General features: G+C 44.7%; 1 protein-coding gene across 1 annotated transcript in view; it reads right to left on the reverse strand.

Annotated features, from left to right (window-relative positions):
- The window catches only part of LOC144136259 (uncharacterized), a 56,636-nt gene that overhangs the window by 23,640 nt on the left and 16,000 nt on the right, over nt 1-16,996 (reverse strand). The window contains exons 5-15 of the mRNA XM_077668458.1: nt 16,878-16,985; nt 15,522-15,587; nt 12,782-12,913; nt 11,534-11,668; nt 10,359-10,484; nt 9,001-9,089; nt 6,265-6,317; nt 5,458-5,600; nt 3,552-3,722; nt 800-829; nt 264-392 (exon numbers count right to left, since the gene is read on the reverse strand). Of these exons, the coding sequence (XP_077524584.1) occupies nt 264-392; nt 800-829; nt 3,552-3,722; nt 5,458-5,600; nt 6,265-6,317; nt 9,001-9,089; nt 10,359-10,484; nt 11,534-11,668; nt 12,782-12,913; nt 15,522-15,587; nt 16,878-16,985 (1,182 nt within the window). The remainder of the gene's footprint in view (nt 1-263; nt 393-799; nt 830-3,551; nt 3,723-5,457; nt 5,601-6,264; nt 6,318-9,000; nt 9,090-10,358; nt 10,485-11,533; nt 11,669-12,781; nt 12,914-15,521; nt 15,588-16,877; nt 16,986-16,996) is intronic.

Genomic DNA, 16,996 nt, shown 5'->3' on the forward strand with positions numbered 1-16,996 from the left:
CAGCGCCTATTGAAACGCTGCTAATCGAACTCGCAGGCTTTCACGCTTTGCTCGGCGTCTCAATGCTTAGTTTGATGCCAGGGTGTATTTTTGTTGTGCAGTAATAATAACTCATCACAATTTATGGTATGTATGTTAATACTGCCATATCTCGCCTCCTGACTTTCCGAACTTGGATATCGGCGCTTGTCTGTGTCGTAAATATAGCTCTTCTTTCAGCTCTTTTTCGCGCAGTTTGAGACTACTGCGGGAGGGAAACTTACTGTAGCACCGCTTCTCAGTGGCATTGAAAAAGAAATCGATGGCACACTTGCAGGTGAACCCGGAGTTGTCACTGTTTGGTTCGCACGGAACGTTTCCACAAGCCTCGGCACCGACGGTGAGGCACGGATCTGAAAATGCATCAGAAAGGTCAGGCTTCACTTTCCTGCAGCAGCAGCTGACATCCTCAAATAATTCACCTCTTCGGCGTAGCGGCTAGAGCTGCCGCAAGGTAAGCCTTACAGACGTATTTTCATGTTCACAGGAACAAATGCTCAGGATCAAAAATTGCTAAACACCGTAAAGGAATCGCACTAAAGTTTAAAAAAAAAGCATTGCATTTTCTAAAGTTGATGTTTAGTGTTCGTATAACTGTACCAAGACTAGGTCATGGCAATTTATTGATTTCTCGAGATAAGTGTGTGATAACTTTGTGAGAGAGCGTCCGCAGAATGAAATAAAAAACAGAGGAGAGAGTTTTTTCTTCTGTGCTGGCCGTATTTAGACTAATTCTTTTTTGGAAATTAATTTCACTTACCGGGGTCAGGAGTCGCAGCCTCTGGATCAACTGAGAAGGAAAGCAGAAAAGAAAAGTCTTCATCTCTTAGTGCTTTAACTTACGTCAAATCTCAATGACGCTGCTTATAAGGCGCCTTTGCTCTACCGGTGTGCCAGCTATCTGCTGCGAAACGCACTTTCAAGCGGAAACTGCGTCCTATACGGAGGATGCATGCAAAAGGTTGTGATTTTGCGTCACATTGGGCTGCAATAGCATTCAACTAATAGGAAACTCAAGTAACTTTACTTCATTTTTGCCAGATATAAATTTTTCATCAAGAAACGTGACAGAAAGTTCGGTATGGTTAACGCAGGTGGATTGTGCGGTGGAGTGGGCGTTGTGTGCGAGATCTGATGTAATTAAAGAACGATTAATTTGTTACTACTTGTTTCCTTAAGGCGAAGATTATACTGCGCAATTGAATGCCTTCAACATCAAATATGACTAAGTTTTTTTAAATGTGTGAATCCGCATCGTGGTTTGAGGTATCAAACGAAAAAAATTAAACTTCTTGATAGTTTTTAAGCTGGATTGTCACGTCACAGATTGATAAAAAGGCGACGCGGGAATTTTTACTGCAGCAAATACGGACGAAGTTATGTATTTTATGATGTAGAAGATGTTGAAAGATTCTAGTACCCATGCCACGTCCAGGGGCGCCATTTTATCACTTTGCAAGTTGCAATCATTTAATCAAAATTCAAGCCAAAATGTTTCGTTTGGTTTATTGAGTTTAATGTCCCAAAGCGACTCAGGCTATGAGGGACGCAGTAGTGGAAGGCTGCGGAAAATTTCGACCACCTGGGGTTCTTTAACGTGCACTGATATCGTACAGTACACGGGCCTTCAGCATTTCGCCTCCATCGAAATTCGACCGCCGCGGCCGGGATCGAACCCGCGTCTTTCGGGTCAGCGGATGATCACTATAACCACTGAGCCACCGCGGCGCCCTGCGTTTCAAAAGTGTTCCAAGAGGATATAAAGCTGCTCCGTTCACAATTACTCTCTGTTTATCAGCTCTCGAGGTTGTTCTGCATTCATTGCTGGCCCGCCACGGTGGCTTACTAGTTAGCGCGCTCGGCTACTTATCAGGAGAACCTGAGTTCGAACTCAGCCGTGGCGGCCGCGTTTCGATAAACAGGTGCTATAGTGGAGGGCTCCCAGACTAATTTAGACCACTTGAGGATCTCTACGTGCACTGACAACGCACAGCACACGGGCGACTTTCGCGTTTCGTCTCTATCGAAACGTGGAGCCCTCCACTATAGCACCCGTCTCTTTCTCCTTACACTCCCACGTTCAACGCTTCTTTACGGCGCGGTTCAGGAGTCCACCGACAAGTGAGACAGTTACTGCGCCATTTGCTTTCATCAAAAATTATTAGTGGATAAAATTTATCTCTCGTGCGGTATCTTTAATAAATTTTGCTTTCTTCACTGTGCTCCGCTGGATACGAAATTAGCGTCAGTTTTGCAGAGGTGTTCGTGTCGCACTAATTGCAAGTGAACCATTAAAGGAGCAAGTGCCCTTTGTGTGAGTTTCTATTACCTGTATGCAAGATGAAGGGGCAGCGAGGACTGCTCGCGTCAGCCATGCAGCCTCAGTGTGCGGTTTTGCCACTTCAGCTAAAGGGCGTGTGTTCGGATCCCGTTAAAAACCTATCCCTCTCTGCGTGTGTTTTATTTTCTTGAGCTTTCGCATGGTGACGACAAACATGCTAACAAATATTGATGAGAAGTGAAAATGTTGCCGTTAATTGCGCTCCTGCATTAAAGTGTGACATTTGCGAGCAGACGCACGTGGGAAAAACAATAATTTCCGCGAGAGGCCTGCGAACAGCAATCGCAGCAGGATCCACGCGCTGAAAGGACGCCGTTTCTCGTTAGTAGCTTTATGCGAGACTTCGATTTGCTTTTAGGCCAAGTCGCACTCTGCCTAGCAATCCTCAAGCCATCGGCCTATCTTTATAAAGACCCATAGCTATGCCCGAAACAAAAAGGGTTGCACGTATTTAGTAGAGGTGTGCGAATAGTAGCTTTTCTAAACTGAATCGAATAAAAATAGTGTGGGTTTGTTACCGAACCGAATATCAATGCTTGATACATAATATGAATATGAATACCGATAATGAATGTGAATTCAACTAATTAATTACTTCATCCAATTATGTATCACACACTTAATTAATAATTTTGAATACTTATTATGCCAATTAGATAACTATATAATCAACTATTCTATTAATTACCCCTAAAATGTATCATTGAAAGTTCGTGCTGGCACGTTTTGATGACAGGTTCTGTGCACGCCACTCATGAGACAAGCAATGCTTTCGCATTAAGAAACGAACGTGAATGGACCGCGTTGCGGCTGTTAACTCTGCATCGTGCACATACCGATCGCGGCATTGACGTGGTCCCTGTTTATGGGACAGTCATGGAAGAAAAATACGGCAGGCTTTATTCGAACTTCGTGCCGAAAAGCACTCGCAAATTTAATAACCTGATCGATTAATTTCTAATAATTTTACACACGCGCTATTTGATTCGTCCTACGAGTCAAATAGAAGGATATTCAATTCAGTTTTCAGAATGTTAGAGTGTTTACACACCCCCAGTATTTAGTGCACGTTTTGTGTCGCCGCCTTTGTGGAAATGAGTTAACCTCCGAAGTGTGTGGCAGCCACAGTGTTGCAGTTTTAAGTTGTGAAAATCACGATGATCGCTCTCACCCTCGCACACGGAGCGTCGAAGGCGACCAAGCTGCTTCTGCTCCACTTCGCGGTAGCCCGGCTTGCACCTGAACCAGAACTGGTCGCCATCCTTGACGCACTCGTTCTGGCCATTGTAAGCGTTTTCTTGCTCTTTCAAGAGCTCGTCGCACAGATTCTCCTCTTCGATTTCTGTAGGAATATCGGTCATTCATAAACACATTACGCGACAGCAAATCTACACAGGTACCCGACTTGCTCGTACAAGCCCAGGACTTAACACGTACCTGCACAGTTTAGAGGAATACTGAGGACACTTACGTTCACCTAGGTAGCTACGTAGATGACACTTTTCTAAAGCCAAAGAAGCTACTTGCACTGCCAGCCGAGTTTTTAAAACCACAGAAGGCAAAAAAAAAAGAAATGCGGGTATTGCCGCTACCGGATGCTTTCACAAGCAAACTGAAATGACGTCATTACTTTTTTCTCACACACCCTAGGCCACGTCACCAATCACTTCCAGACAGTTACCTCGGAGTCCCTTTTGTCATTGATGTTATGAGTTTATATTAAGTGGCGGGGAAAAATGTTCCATTACAAATCCATTTTTTCGGCAGTAATTCCACTTTTGAGAGCAGGCGAACAACATAGCCTCCAAATGGCAATCAATCCATTTTTGCTAACAAACCTTGATAAAGCTGTAACCAGTTTCCCCTTAAAGATTACGTGTGGGCGTATTTGCTGCGACTGATTCCTGTAAACGCATTGTTTTCCATCATATAAGCTTACATCTGGTTTAGAAGTTTAACACGCGCCGAAATAGACTGCGTGCCCTCCTGTAACAACGTGTTAAAAAAGATAGCTTTTAATGTTAAGGAAGCACGAAATATTCCGCAAGTCTGCTTTCTACGCTGTAACGAACACAAAAACTGAACAGGCTCCTTTTGTGTTGAATGTGATAGCATTGAGCCATGTTCAGCCCTGAGCACTTTTTTCCTGAAAAGCATTGCAAAAGTGATGACACTTTTCTCCTGCGGAACGCGCATATTCTGGACGAGCGGGGCCATTGTTCTTTAGATATAATTTCTTTATTACAGGTTATTTGGCCTCCTTTGAGGTGCAAGTAATGTTACATTAATCCAAAATGTGGTTTAAATTAGTATACAAGCTCAATTCTCTTTTAATGGTAATTTTTGAAAGGAAGCGGAGCAGCGAGACGGTTTATTTCGAGACGACAAGCACTGCGGTGAGAACTTCACGCTGACGCACGCATCTTTGTTGGTAAGCAAAATACATACACTTTGGAGCTCTTGCTGGCGTCTGCTAATGTTAGTGTCACGCATCCGTTCGGATTATTTTTTTCATTTCAAGTATAACGATAGAGTGTAAATATTCTCTTTTGAACAGCTGCTACTTTTCTCTTTCATACTTCTAGCCAGCGAAACAATTCATATCGAACTGCGGTCGGGACGACATACACGTCATGGGAACACTTTGCTGTTTGAAGAACATATATTGAAGTAATTAAATTTAGACAAAATACAATTCCCTAGGTGAAGAGGGCTAAAGGTGACACGCGTGGTCACTTGACTGGACCCTAGACACAGTGCATTCATACAGCCACAATTTGGACATAATACAAATACAATATGACAGAAAAAACACAACTTATTACAGGAAGACTGAAAGATTGAACAAACAGCAGTAACGATAGTTATGCAGCTGTTGTAAAGATGCAAACGAGGTAAAGAAAATGGCACAATGGCCTAATTATTGCTGAAGTTTTTCATTCTCCGCGCTCAGAGTTTTGTAGTTTTGCGCAGTGAAATAATTTTATACGAGCAGTTTTGCGCAACACTCCTTCGAGGATTGGGGATGGGCGTCAATTGACGTAGAGTCATTAGCAGTAGCTACAGCATAAACGTACCTGTTGCAGAGCCCTTCTCGATTGGTAGCATCGGATAGAGCATGCATAGGGTGTCGCCACTCGGGTACTCGCATGTCTGCAGTTTCCTCCTTAAAGGTTTCGGTAATGGCTCGTTCAGTATGAGCCTTGCTTTGATACGGTCACTGAAAATCAGAAAAATAGAACCAACTTTAGCCACCTAGTCGGTTAACCGGCCTCAGACGCGTATTAGCTGAAAGGGAGCTGGAATGATGCAGAGCTATTGATTAGGGTTATTGATTTCTCCCGTGCATCGGCGTAATGAAATTCCTTAGTTAAATATATCGTAGTAGTCTATGAGGCTGTTTTTTTCTAAGCCTTTGTTTTGGGGTGCATTGCCAGTAGTAAATGTGCACTTTGCGTAATTGAACATATTCAATACTCCTCGCGCGCAAAGACAGATTCACTAATAATCGTCTACAGCAGAACACTTTGAGGCTAGTCGGTATTCTGGTGCAGTTTTGTGGTGATAACTACAGAAGAATACGGTTAGTGAAAAGCAGAAAACAAATCGAAGTGCTGTCTCTGCTCATATTTCTTTGCCGGCAGTGTTCTTCACTGTGTTTTATGAAGTTTTATCCAGGAATCTTTTCATGCTGTGAACAGTCAATGCAAGAATTAGCAAACACACCGGCTAACCAACGAGCAAAATTGCTAATTAACTCTCAGATACGTCAAAGTTTTCATTGAAAGAATCGGATGTCTGCATTATTCAATGCTACGGTATCTTTTTCGAATCCGGTCCGTCTTTACACTTTTGGTCTTGCAACGAGTAACATGAGTACTTACGTGCAGTTTGAAACTTCCACAGCATGCACCGAAGAGCCGAGAGCTGTCTTCATCTAAGAGAGGTGAGAATCAACATGGAGACACAAAACGATATTTTTGAGGGGAGCCGACAGGTTTGCTTGAGACACTGTGTTTAAGTGTGCTTCTCGGACACCTGTGAAAACAAACTTCTGGCACAAGTGGGTGCATGCTAGTTTGTGCAAGGCTGCCAGTGGCTTCTAGTACGAAGAACACACATACCACGACGAAGCACAGCTATACATCTCAAAGCGTTCAAAGAAGTACAGCACCTACTACATATGTAAAGGGAGCGTCAAAAGTCACCAGACCACAGGGTCTGCTTTTCGGCAGTACATTCTAATATTTAAGACCTTATAAAGCTACCAAGGTTCGCAGAAATGAGAATGAGAGTTCGACTACCCTCTGCAGATACATTGAGATTCGGGGCTGTCTGAAATGCTCCACCACTCGCTCGGCTCAAAAACACACTGTGGCCTGGAAACTTTTGACGCACCTGTAGACATGTTTCGACGTGCGTTGGTCAATATGATTCTAACCCTTGTATTTGGGCCCTTATAAATTACGTGGAAGGCCTAACTTTAGATAACTAAGGACTTGGGGTTCCTTATATTTTCAAGAGATTTGGAACTCTGCGACGTATGAAGGAATCACAGAGCACAGTCGAAAGTGAAACCCATTGAATTATTTGCTTTTAGAAAAAGGTGTACATTCGCGCCTGTGACGTGAAAGCCCACAGCGTTTCTTTAAAATTCATCGACGTAACTCAATATACATTGGTACTGAGTTTCTAAGCATTAATATCTAAAATAAAAATTGTTGATAAGAAGACACGACGACGGAATCTAATGAATACAGACGGCAGCGTTTTTGCAACGAAACCGATGAATGAATTTCGCGCTCCCAGCGTCTGAGAAGATGGAAGCACCCTTGGCCAAGTACCGCCGCGGACGGTACAGCACATGACTATTACGACGTTCCCATGTTTCCTTCAAATGTTCCAGGTTCTGCACAGGTTAATTACGCTAATATTTTGAAATCAACGTAATTGTGGAGAAACCGACTGTCATTGTTTTCCGCACAAGCAGCACATACGCCACTCTAATCAGAGAGCCCCTTCAGTAAATCCGTTGACTCGTCAAGGACGGCAAAAACTAGGACCGCAGGTGTTTACTTACGCACACGGCTCGGGCATTTCGTCGTGGTGCACCTTAAGGCGCTTTTTTATTTATTCAAGGCAAGTAGTCTGATTCAGTTTTGGCTGCGTGCGCACAAAGATTTCAGTGCTAAATTGTCAAGCCAGTATTTCTGGCAATGCTAATTTATTTTCAAAATAAATTTATGCTGTACTTTTAAGCGTAATTGAGCACCGTGTTATAGCCCAAGTGTTGTCAACCTTCAAATAATATTAGTTAGAAATGCAGAGCGCGGATCTTTTAGGGGCACTCTTAACCCAGCTTCAATGAAGTGACTCGCTGCATCCACGGGACGAACACGGGTACAAGGAGCACTACATTCGCAGCGCCTAGATAGCTTCCTGATATAGAAATTTCTGTCATTTAAATAGCACTGGAACAAAAGGGGGCGACCGAGTTATCGAGGTAAATACGAAAACAAAAGGGGTGCCATAGATCGTTCGAGCAGTTACAAAAAAGCGCAGTTTTGGCGTGTTATTGTCGATTGAAACTGTCAACACGGGTGCTGCAGGCAAAGATCGTTTCGCTTAGTCCATGTAAAGCGAATTTTACGTCACTTAGGAATAAACGCATTGAGAATAAAACGCTGGCTTGTTTGCGTTAGTTTCACAAAGATACAGAATTTCGGGAGTATGGTTCCTTTCATCTGACTTTTGAAACAAGTTCTCACATAGTTAATGCAAAAGAAAACTGAAAACAAAGTACCGCATTCTGTATAACGCTCCTATAACAAAGAAAACTTTTTACAACAGGAGCAATGCTTACGGCGTTTTTTGAAGGTAGTAGTAGTAGTAAAGACTTTTATTCGACCATAAGTTATAGGCCGAGCATGTCGACCGCCTGGGCGACCAGAAGCCGCTGTTCTTCTTCCCCTTCAGCGCCAAGCCAGTCGAGCCAGGTGGTGATGGATAGAAAGGGTGGGGGGAAGGAACCCGACTGCTGAGCAGCCGGGCAATAGAAGAGGCAATGGGCCAGGTCCGCATAGATGCAGGGGCAGTTGGGACAGGAAGGGTCCGATCGATAGCGATAGAGGAAGAGGCGGGACGGGGTGATAACTGCATTCATCTGAATGTGCCGAAGAAGGCGAGACTCCGGCACCGTGAGTGATGGATGAGGAGGAGGGTAAAGGCGTTTGTCGAGGCGGAGCTCAAGGTAGACCTCTTTTATGGTGCGGCGAAGGGTGAGCCTCCCACCGTCCTCCGAGGGCTTAAGCAAGCTACTCGGACAATTTTGGTGCAAGTTTCCCCTATCAAACCACTAATGGCTTCAGAATTTTTCAGTTGAGGCATTTCCTCTTTTCTTTGATCTTGCGAAAGCGCCGTAATAGCCGTACCCGGAAGGCGGCGTTTGATTAAAGGGCATTCACAGACGAGCATTACATAGAAATCGGTTACGTCTTGCAAATTTAAACTCACGTTAAGTTGCGTGCGTTTATTGAGGGTATCTCAGCTTGTTGCATTAGTTAAGCTCAGCTTAGGCACGTGTAAGCAAAATGAAAGAAGGCACATAAGTTGTCACTGACCGCTGCCTCGACACGAGGAACGTGCAAACTGCAGTCTTGCGAATCAAGCGTGATGTTGGGCTTGAAAGACACGGTGTAGTAATATTGGCCTGCAATGGAGGAGATCGCAAACACCATTGAAATTTAATGTTTCCCATTTCATGAAATTCCTCTGCGGGATCAGAAATATGACAAGGTTACCCGACAGTAGCCGTTGTCAGCTACAAAGCAGACCCCTACAAGCGTCGTGCAAAAACCGGCAACCGCGCTGCATTTAAAATACACCAGGAGAGCATTGATCCAAAACATGGAGGGCACTTCAGACAACTTACGTGCTGTGGCGTTACTCAAAAATGTAATTAAGGTTTTCTTTTTCTTTCAAGTGCGAAGCTTCTGTGCAAGCTGCATAGCGTTCGTTTGTAGCCGCATGGCGGCGCTTAGATGGATGTTGATGAGTAAATGCTACACTGGTGCAACCTGCAAAGCTCAGAAATTCGAAATGGCGCTAGCTCCTCTCGTAGTTTCTTGACAAAAGTAATATGAATGGCAAGCATGTAGTCTGAATATCTCATGGTTTTATCAATACTAGTCTCAGTTAAGATCAGTGGACTTATATCTTTTTTTAGTTCCGGCCAGTGAGCAATTACCTGAGCATAATGCAACGGTATTTACAGTGGGGCTGCAGTGTGCCACTCGAGCCTGGCACACGGGTCAGGCACTAAATATCAGGACTTCTCTTTATTTGTGCCTTACAGCAGCTGTAATAGGCTCCCTATACTTTGTACGTGACATTCATGGACGTTCGCATGGAACAAGGATGCGCTAAATATGCACTAACACCATAATTAATTGGATATTCCTTTATTACTCAATCAGGGCCTCATCTAAGCAGCATCGTTTTCTGCGCCAAATTAGTGTGACAGAATTGGCGTACTATTGCGCTACATAACATAGCTGGACAGACGTGGAGAGCGAGGAATTCGTCAGTGTTTGCTTACGCGATACGCTCAATACGCAATAGCGATATGTGCGCTCCAAATTCGTCGGAATCAGAGTGACTGCCGCGCTGTCTTCAGACGTGACGCGCACACATTTCTAGATAAGCAGCTTGCACCGCAGAGGGCAGCCTTGAGTGCCTTGGAAATACACGTGTGCAGTCGCTCGCGACCGTTGCGAACAATAGGGGATGCGTGGAGGGCCCAAGATGGACGCAACTCGCCCAGTGGAACGGGGCTGCTGCTGATAACACCGTGCCTTTACGCTGACCAAGGAATAAGACTAACTCAAGGCCAAGATAACAAAACTCGCGGTGATATAAAAACCGTGGCAGCGTACGGCGCCGGCAGTTTTCTGTCTTGCTGATAGCTGAGTTTACTCACGCAGTGCGCATCTCTCTCCGGGGACGTCATGCTTCCTGTGCTTCCACGGGCACACGCACTCTTGTTTTCCGTAGTTCAAGGTGCAGTCCAGGAACCTCTCGTGGCAGTCGTTCAGGCCGCACTTGTCTGAACACGCAAAGGAGGAGGCGATAATCATGGCTTGCTGCTGCGGCTTTTTCTTTTGGGTGTACGCAAGAAGCGTGAACTTAAGAAGACATTCAGCAGTGATTTTCGGCCGTCTGTCTGCGTAACATTGTTTGGCACAGCTATACTTCATTGTATTTGATTTATTTCATGAAATTTTCTCGTACTGAACAAATTTATATGTACGCTAGACGTTTAGCAATAGATCATGAATTACTTGGCATTTAAAGTGAATTGGAGGCAACAGTTTTGAAGAGAACTTTCAGACCGCCCCCTACTCTCCGCCTTTCCAGAAAAAAAGCATGCTGCTCGTGTTCCGCTACCTCAATTTCACGTCTTGCGCATTTCACGGAATTCATCCTCAGCAAATTGATTTTTGAGTCCAGTGGTAAAACAAGACGGAGATTTACGATTGCAGTAAGCTTGTTCACAGCAGTCATGGTCGTCTTGCTCACTGCATATCCTGATAAGATAATCTCTTTCTTTTCCGAGACTCCAGAGGCTTTTGGCTCAATCTGAAAGTATTAGACTTCGGTACAGAATACTGACAGTTCCACTCAGGGCTACATGAGGTAAATCACAGAACATATGTTTGTTGAGATTTCTTTTTCCAAATAAGGGGAGAACGTGACGACTGTGGGTGAGCTGTGGCTGGGTCTGCGAGAGCCGCTCACAGTGAGTCAAAGACTTGTTTTATGCTCGATACTAGGCATTTTGTACTCTCAAGCCCAAGATACTGGCCACATCATTAGTTCTTGCAATTGTCGCGAAACAGGAGCCTGTGCTTAAAATGCAGCTGAATGTGATGGCTTGAAAGAATTGACCAAATTCAGTATAACATAATTAGGCGGGCTGTCCGCCTAAGGTTGTCGCAGGCTTACCTTTGGTACACTTGGGTTTTTAACTGTATTGCTTTTTTTGTAATAAAATAAAAAAAAAACTAAATTTCATGAAGCTGCCCAGTAACATTTGCGGTCACTTTAATTTTGTGGCAAAAATCTATCCAGCGGTAGTGTGAATCAAAAGCTCACTTGTGCACACTCCGTCGACAATATGTTGGTGTTCTGTGCATTTGCACGTTACGTGTTGGTCCTCCACGGTGCAGGTTTGGTCTGGCCGGCATATTTGTCGCTCATTTTCCTCACAGGGGCGGATCTTCGTGACCTCTGCAAATGAAGTCAGGCAACAGGGGTTAAGAGAAGACCAGTATGTACGCGACAGGAATTGACAGCAGCTTAGCGCGGAAATTGAGACTGAAAACGCATGCTGCAATTTATTGTTTCTCAAATGGCGCCATCCTCAAGCAGTCCCTTTAACGTAAATGCAAGCCATTTCGTTCAGTTGGATACTTCTCCGTAGTCTCGACGCGTTTATGCAGACAATAAATCTGTCAGACCATCTTACTTTGCTGCAGTAGCGCAGAGAACAAAGCTTCCATGTTCACAGTCTAAAGCCACTGCGTGAGTTGGCAGAAAAAGGTGCATACAGAAGAAAAAGAGACGTACGAAGAGACTACGAGAGACAAGATATACATCGACATCAGGGCGCGTGTTAGTACGGGTTTCACGAGGTTAAGAAGGACGTTCAACATTAGCAACCTCCTGTATGCACGTATCATTGAAAACACCTCACCTTCGTATTAGCAAGGGCAGCTCCAATATGCCGCTACAGTGACACCTGGCACAGCGAGAATGTCAACAACCTTTCAAGTTCATGACACGGCCTAGAAGCTCGCACATATTTGAACGAGGAAAAGCGAAAATGAGAGCACTGCGTTTTTTACTCATGTCAGTGCATTGTGAGAACCGATCAGTCGAACACCCTATAGTGTTTATCTTTCCCTGAACTACCAACATCAGTTGTTAACTGATTGAAGTAGACTGAACTATTCCGACAAATTCGCGGACAACAAAAACATGTTTTATTTAGGGTTGCTGAAAGTGTCTTCGACCTCACTGCTCCGTTTCGCATGTAAAGTTTAATATTATGCTTACTCGATGTATGGAACCCCATTATCGAAAAGAAAAAGAAAAACGCAACACAAGGATGGGACGTAAGGATACTAAAAACACAGTGCTGAAATGAGCGCGAGTGCTCAATGGTCGCTGTGATGCGTTTTGTGCTGCTCGTTCCCTGTTGTCTTGCACCAACTGGTGCAGTTCCCTAAAAAGAAAACCCTTCCGCTGCATGAAAGAAATCGAGTTTTTTTCTTCAAATAATTACTTTTTTTCTTCTTTGCGAGCTGCAGCGCGAGCAAGGAATATATTAGTGGTAAATACCTTTGCACGTGACTCCATCTTCGGATACTGCGCTTCCCTCTTTGCAACTGCATTCGTACGGCCTATTTGGCTCATGCACTTCTCGGCATCCGTGAGGACAGAGCAGTCTCGCTTCTTGCGCAGAACAGGCATCTGAAGAATTGAGAAAAGAGCATGGCCATGCGGGTGATCCCAATGGTTTGTGCGGTCTTTGCGCCGTTATCAACAAGTACAAAACAGCGCGCAAAACAGATTATGAGGAGAGCGGGGAGACAAACCTACATGCACGTGTGCGTTTTCCTCCCACCGTGCATGGTGTTGGGCGCTGTTTTCTATCACTTCGAAGTGTGCCATAACCGGCCCTAATCAGCAAACTTGCAATGACGCAGCCAGCCTTGAGCGCAAAACTAAATTGCAGAGGGGAAAAAATATTCTGTATTTGTACATAGCGTATACTACCCCCTACTCCTATCCTTTCTTACTATAGCTCCCCGCCTTTCTTTCCCTTTCCCTGTCCTCTCCCTGTCCTTTTATTCCCGCTCGTCGCAGCTCAGGTGCTTCAGGTTTCGATAGCAGATGCCGCGGCTCGCAACATCGTTTTCTTCCATTGTTATTTTATTAATAAATAGCCACTAACAACAGATGGGAAAAAGCAATTGGTCCCAATGCTTGTGTCACTAGTCGGGTGGAGCCACCTGGGCAGCAAAACGGGGCTGAAGTCTCACCTAAGGAAAAATACGGTGTGCGTTCGCATATATTGTCCTTCTTGTTTTTTCGCCTGTGCGTCTTCTTGCGCTCTATAATTGTTTAAGGTGCATGCAAATACGAATGCACTTTCTTGGCCTGTATTTTTTTTTGTGCGTGTAAATGAGGTTTTTGCTAGAATTCGTCTCTGCACCCTGTAGGTTTGTGACATATGCCAGCAAGGGCTTGGGGATAGGTTAGTTGGAACTTCGTTTTTACGTGAGCGGTGCTGCTTAGAATGACAGGGACACACTAAAGACAAACAGTAACGCTTAAGTGCAAACAGCACAGTACCTGTTTGTCTTTGCTAAGTGTATTCCTGTCATTCAAAGCAGCATCGCTGTCGTAGCAAAAGAATTGACAGCTTTCGCCAGGAGAGGCTCACTTTAAGCAGAGCCAGCGTTATCACACAGCAAATTTCTTGCAAGATTGTGGTTATTATGCTTGTTCTACGCACTGTTTGCTTCTTTCTTAGCTCTGTTGTCTGTCGTCAAACGAGAAATACTACTTCTCCGCATAGGCTCCTTTATGTCAATGCCTACTGTCTTCATACGTGGCCAACAATGGCCTAGTCATCTGCAGTTCGTATAGAAAAAGAAGAGCAGAAAATGCGACGCCCGTGCAATCCTATTGGCGGCCATCATGGCCTAATTAAGCAATTTCGCTTGTTTACTACCTGCATCGCAAATTAAAAACGCGTGCTGTTTAACGCCTCTCCTACAGTTACGTCAGGCAGCAAAACGGCACAGACCACGAGAGAGAAAATTATCTACGGAAGCTAGCAATTTTATTCGCGTTTACTAGCACTTTTATTCCCGTCAATACCTGTTACTACGGCACAACTACGTACTTTGCGACTTATTCAAGAAATCTGTCGTTTTATGTGTGACGCAGCTGGTACACGGCGCACAGGCTACAGAAATTACCATCATAGCGCACTAAACGCTGGAGTGACCTTGACCCGCTGAGTGCACCCATCCGAGTCCACGGTATAAAAATATAACCTCAATGCTTCGATTTGGTTTCCAACTTGTGAAAGTATTTCTTTTTTCACATCTTGCTCTTTCATGAGCAACACGTGATACCGAAAGAGCGTGCGGTCCTAAGATTGAAATTGAGGCTTCTTTTTTCTTCGGCAATTATGTTATTACTCGTTATTTATTAATAAAAATAACAATGTGAGGAAAAGATACGGTTAGCCGCGGCATCTACCATCGAAACCTGAAGCAGCGCAGCTGCGGCTAGCGTGAGAAAAAGGCCATGGATTGGACAGGGAGACGGAAAGAAAAGGGGCAGCGACAGTGAGGGATAGGGGTAGGGCGGCCACATACACTACGTACAAATATCATTCCACTGTGAATATTATTTCAAGCTTGAAATATTGTTCTAGGCTGACTAGCAGGAGGAACTTTGCCTGCAATGCCACTGAGGCCCTATATGAGAGAGACAGTTAACGCTCGCTGAAATGCGCGATAAGCAGCCGATACGAACCTGCGAAGGGTTCTGAAATGCTTTTTAAAGCACTCGTTGGATGACTTGTCTGACGGGGCATGCAGTGGATGAGACCACTTCGGATTGTAACCACAGATGAGTGCTGTGAAGGGCTGTATTCGCATGTTTCTCACACAGCATCATTATTGTCGTCCGTTATGCGCTGGTTAAGTGTCGAGCTAGCACGACACGAGGCACGCAGTGTTTTATTCGGCCTCCATTAGTGATTGCTTCAAATTTCAGAACAATCAGCGTCACGTTCTGCGATAAAATTTGATGCCTAATTGAAAAGGCTGATTTTTAACGTGTGCAGGAAAGAAAGGGAGACGGAGAAAGATGTACGCGCTAGACCGAGGTGGCGCCTTAAGCGGACGAAGAAGAAGGAGAAGAGTGGAGAAGGGGGCGACAGCATAGGGCAAGTATAACTTGAATACATCTAGGACTTACTTCATCCAATTTTTTTATTAAGGCCGCTTGTGCACCTTTGCAGGGAAATATAAAGCAAGCTCAGTGAAACATTACTCACCTTGACACTCCCCATCATCACTTCTGAGGGTACCAGGCGAGCAGTAGGCGCCGTTTGGCGGCTCCTCTGAAATGATAATGCAAGGAAGGGATGCAACCGAAGTGGCCGCCAGGCACAGTAGTTGGCTGAAATTGGTACGTTTTGAAGAAGATGGAATTATGACGCCGGGAAAATACATATGAGCCACGCCACGCATTACTGCAGCTTACAAATTGATATGAGGTCAAACGTCGCCCCAGATGTCGATCGCCAGTAATTGAAGGTCGCAGGAACTTCTAAAAGCCTGATAGCTGGGTTCCGATCCAGTTTCGGTTTTCGCTTTCAAGGCCATTTATATGTTTAGCGGAAAGGTTGCGATGTTGAAATGATGGAGAAGATCCAAGACTGAAAGACCATTCGGACAAGCAAGAGATGGCTGCCGTTCGCACTGGGCTACTTGAGGGTGAAATTCGCTACGAGCAACTCACTACTTCTATCCCCTTCTCTGATGAGCGCCTAGCTTACAGCGCCCTCGCACTTCTTCTCTCCAGATACAATCTTGCCCATACAGGTTGTGTTTGCAGTCCCTTCTGCCATAGGGGATCCACGCCGGAAGTGTTCCCGCACTGAGTTGAGCACTTTGGCGTTCTTCGAAATGTTAAAAAGGAAACAGAGAATTTTCCTCAAGGTGTTCACGGCTGTACTAGAATAACCGATATTCGCCTCTCTACACGAGGGATGAGATTGGGATATCCAGCGTGATGCCTGACTGAAGGATTAATTGCCAACCGAGTGTGATGTTTCAACTGCTTTGTGAGACAGGAATATTACTCAAGGATTGGTGACTGCTAGCCAGATTTGTTCTTCTATGCATGAATCAAAACGTATTTTCTGCCGGACATCACTGCATTTGACATGTACAAAATGTGGAACGCCCTTATGTCCAAACCGATGCTTTGTTGAAGTTAATTTGTTTTCTTCCGCCTTTATTTGCCGTGTTCTCTGTTTTATTGTGGACTTATATGTTTTGGGCTGCCGCTTTGGCTGTAACTCCCACTTGAGAACACTGACTTGCTCGCGCTAAGTTTGCGCATGGAGTGTTGTGTGGAACATAATTTATCAAGGATGCAATAGGATTTGATGCTTTCAGCGGTTATATACAATCACGCCACTGCACTCCAGTGTAGTGATATGTTAAGCAGGATGTAATAATGATGCTTAGTTACTGAAATCTCTTCATGCTTCCATTAACTTCTGCGTTCTAAAAAACAGAAGGACTTCGTTTTTAACGTGGAACAGTGTTCGCAAATTTTCGCTTCCTGATTAACCATTAGGCTTGTTACAAACTCTTAGCGCGTTACAAGGGATATAACATACTTGAGCAGTCATGGGGGTCCCAGCCTTCGCAGCAACGCTGGTCTCTGTCGAGCAGGCCTTTCTCGCAGAGCTCTGTGCAGGTGATGGTGGGATGTAAACAGGTAGTGGCTGCAAAATGA

The sequence above is a fragment of the Amblyomma americanum genome, chromosome 6, assembly GCF_052857255.1.
Source record: "Amblyomma americanum isolate KBUSLIRL-KWMA chromosome 6, ASM5285725v1, whole genome shotgun sequence".
Classification (NCBI taxonomy): Eukaryota; Metazoa; Arthropoda; class Arachnida; order Ixodida; family Ixodidae; genus Amblyomma; species Amblyomma americanum.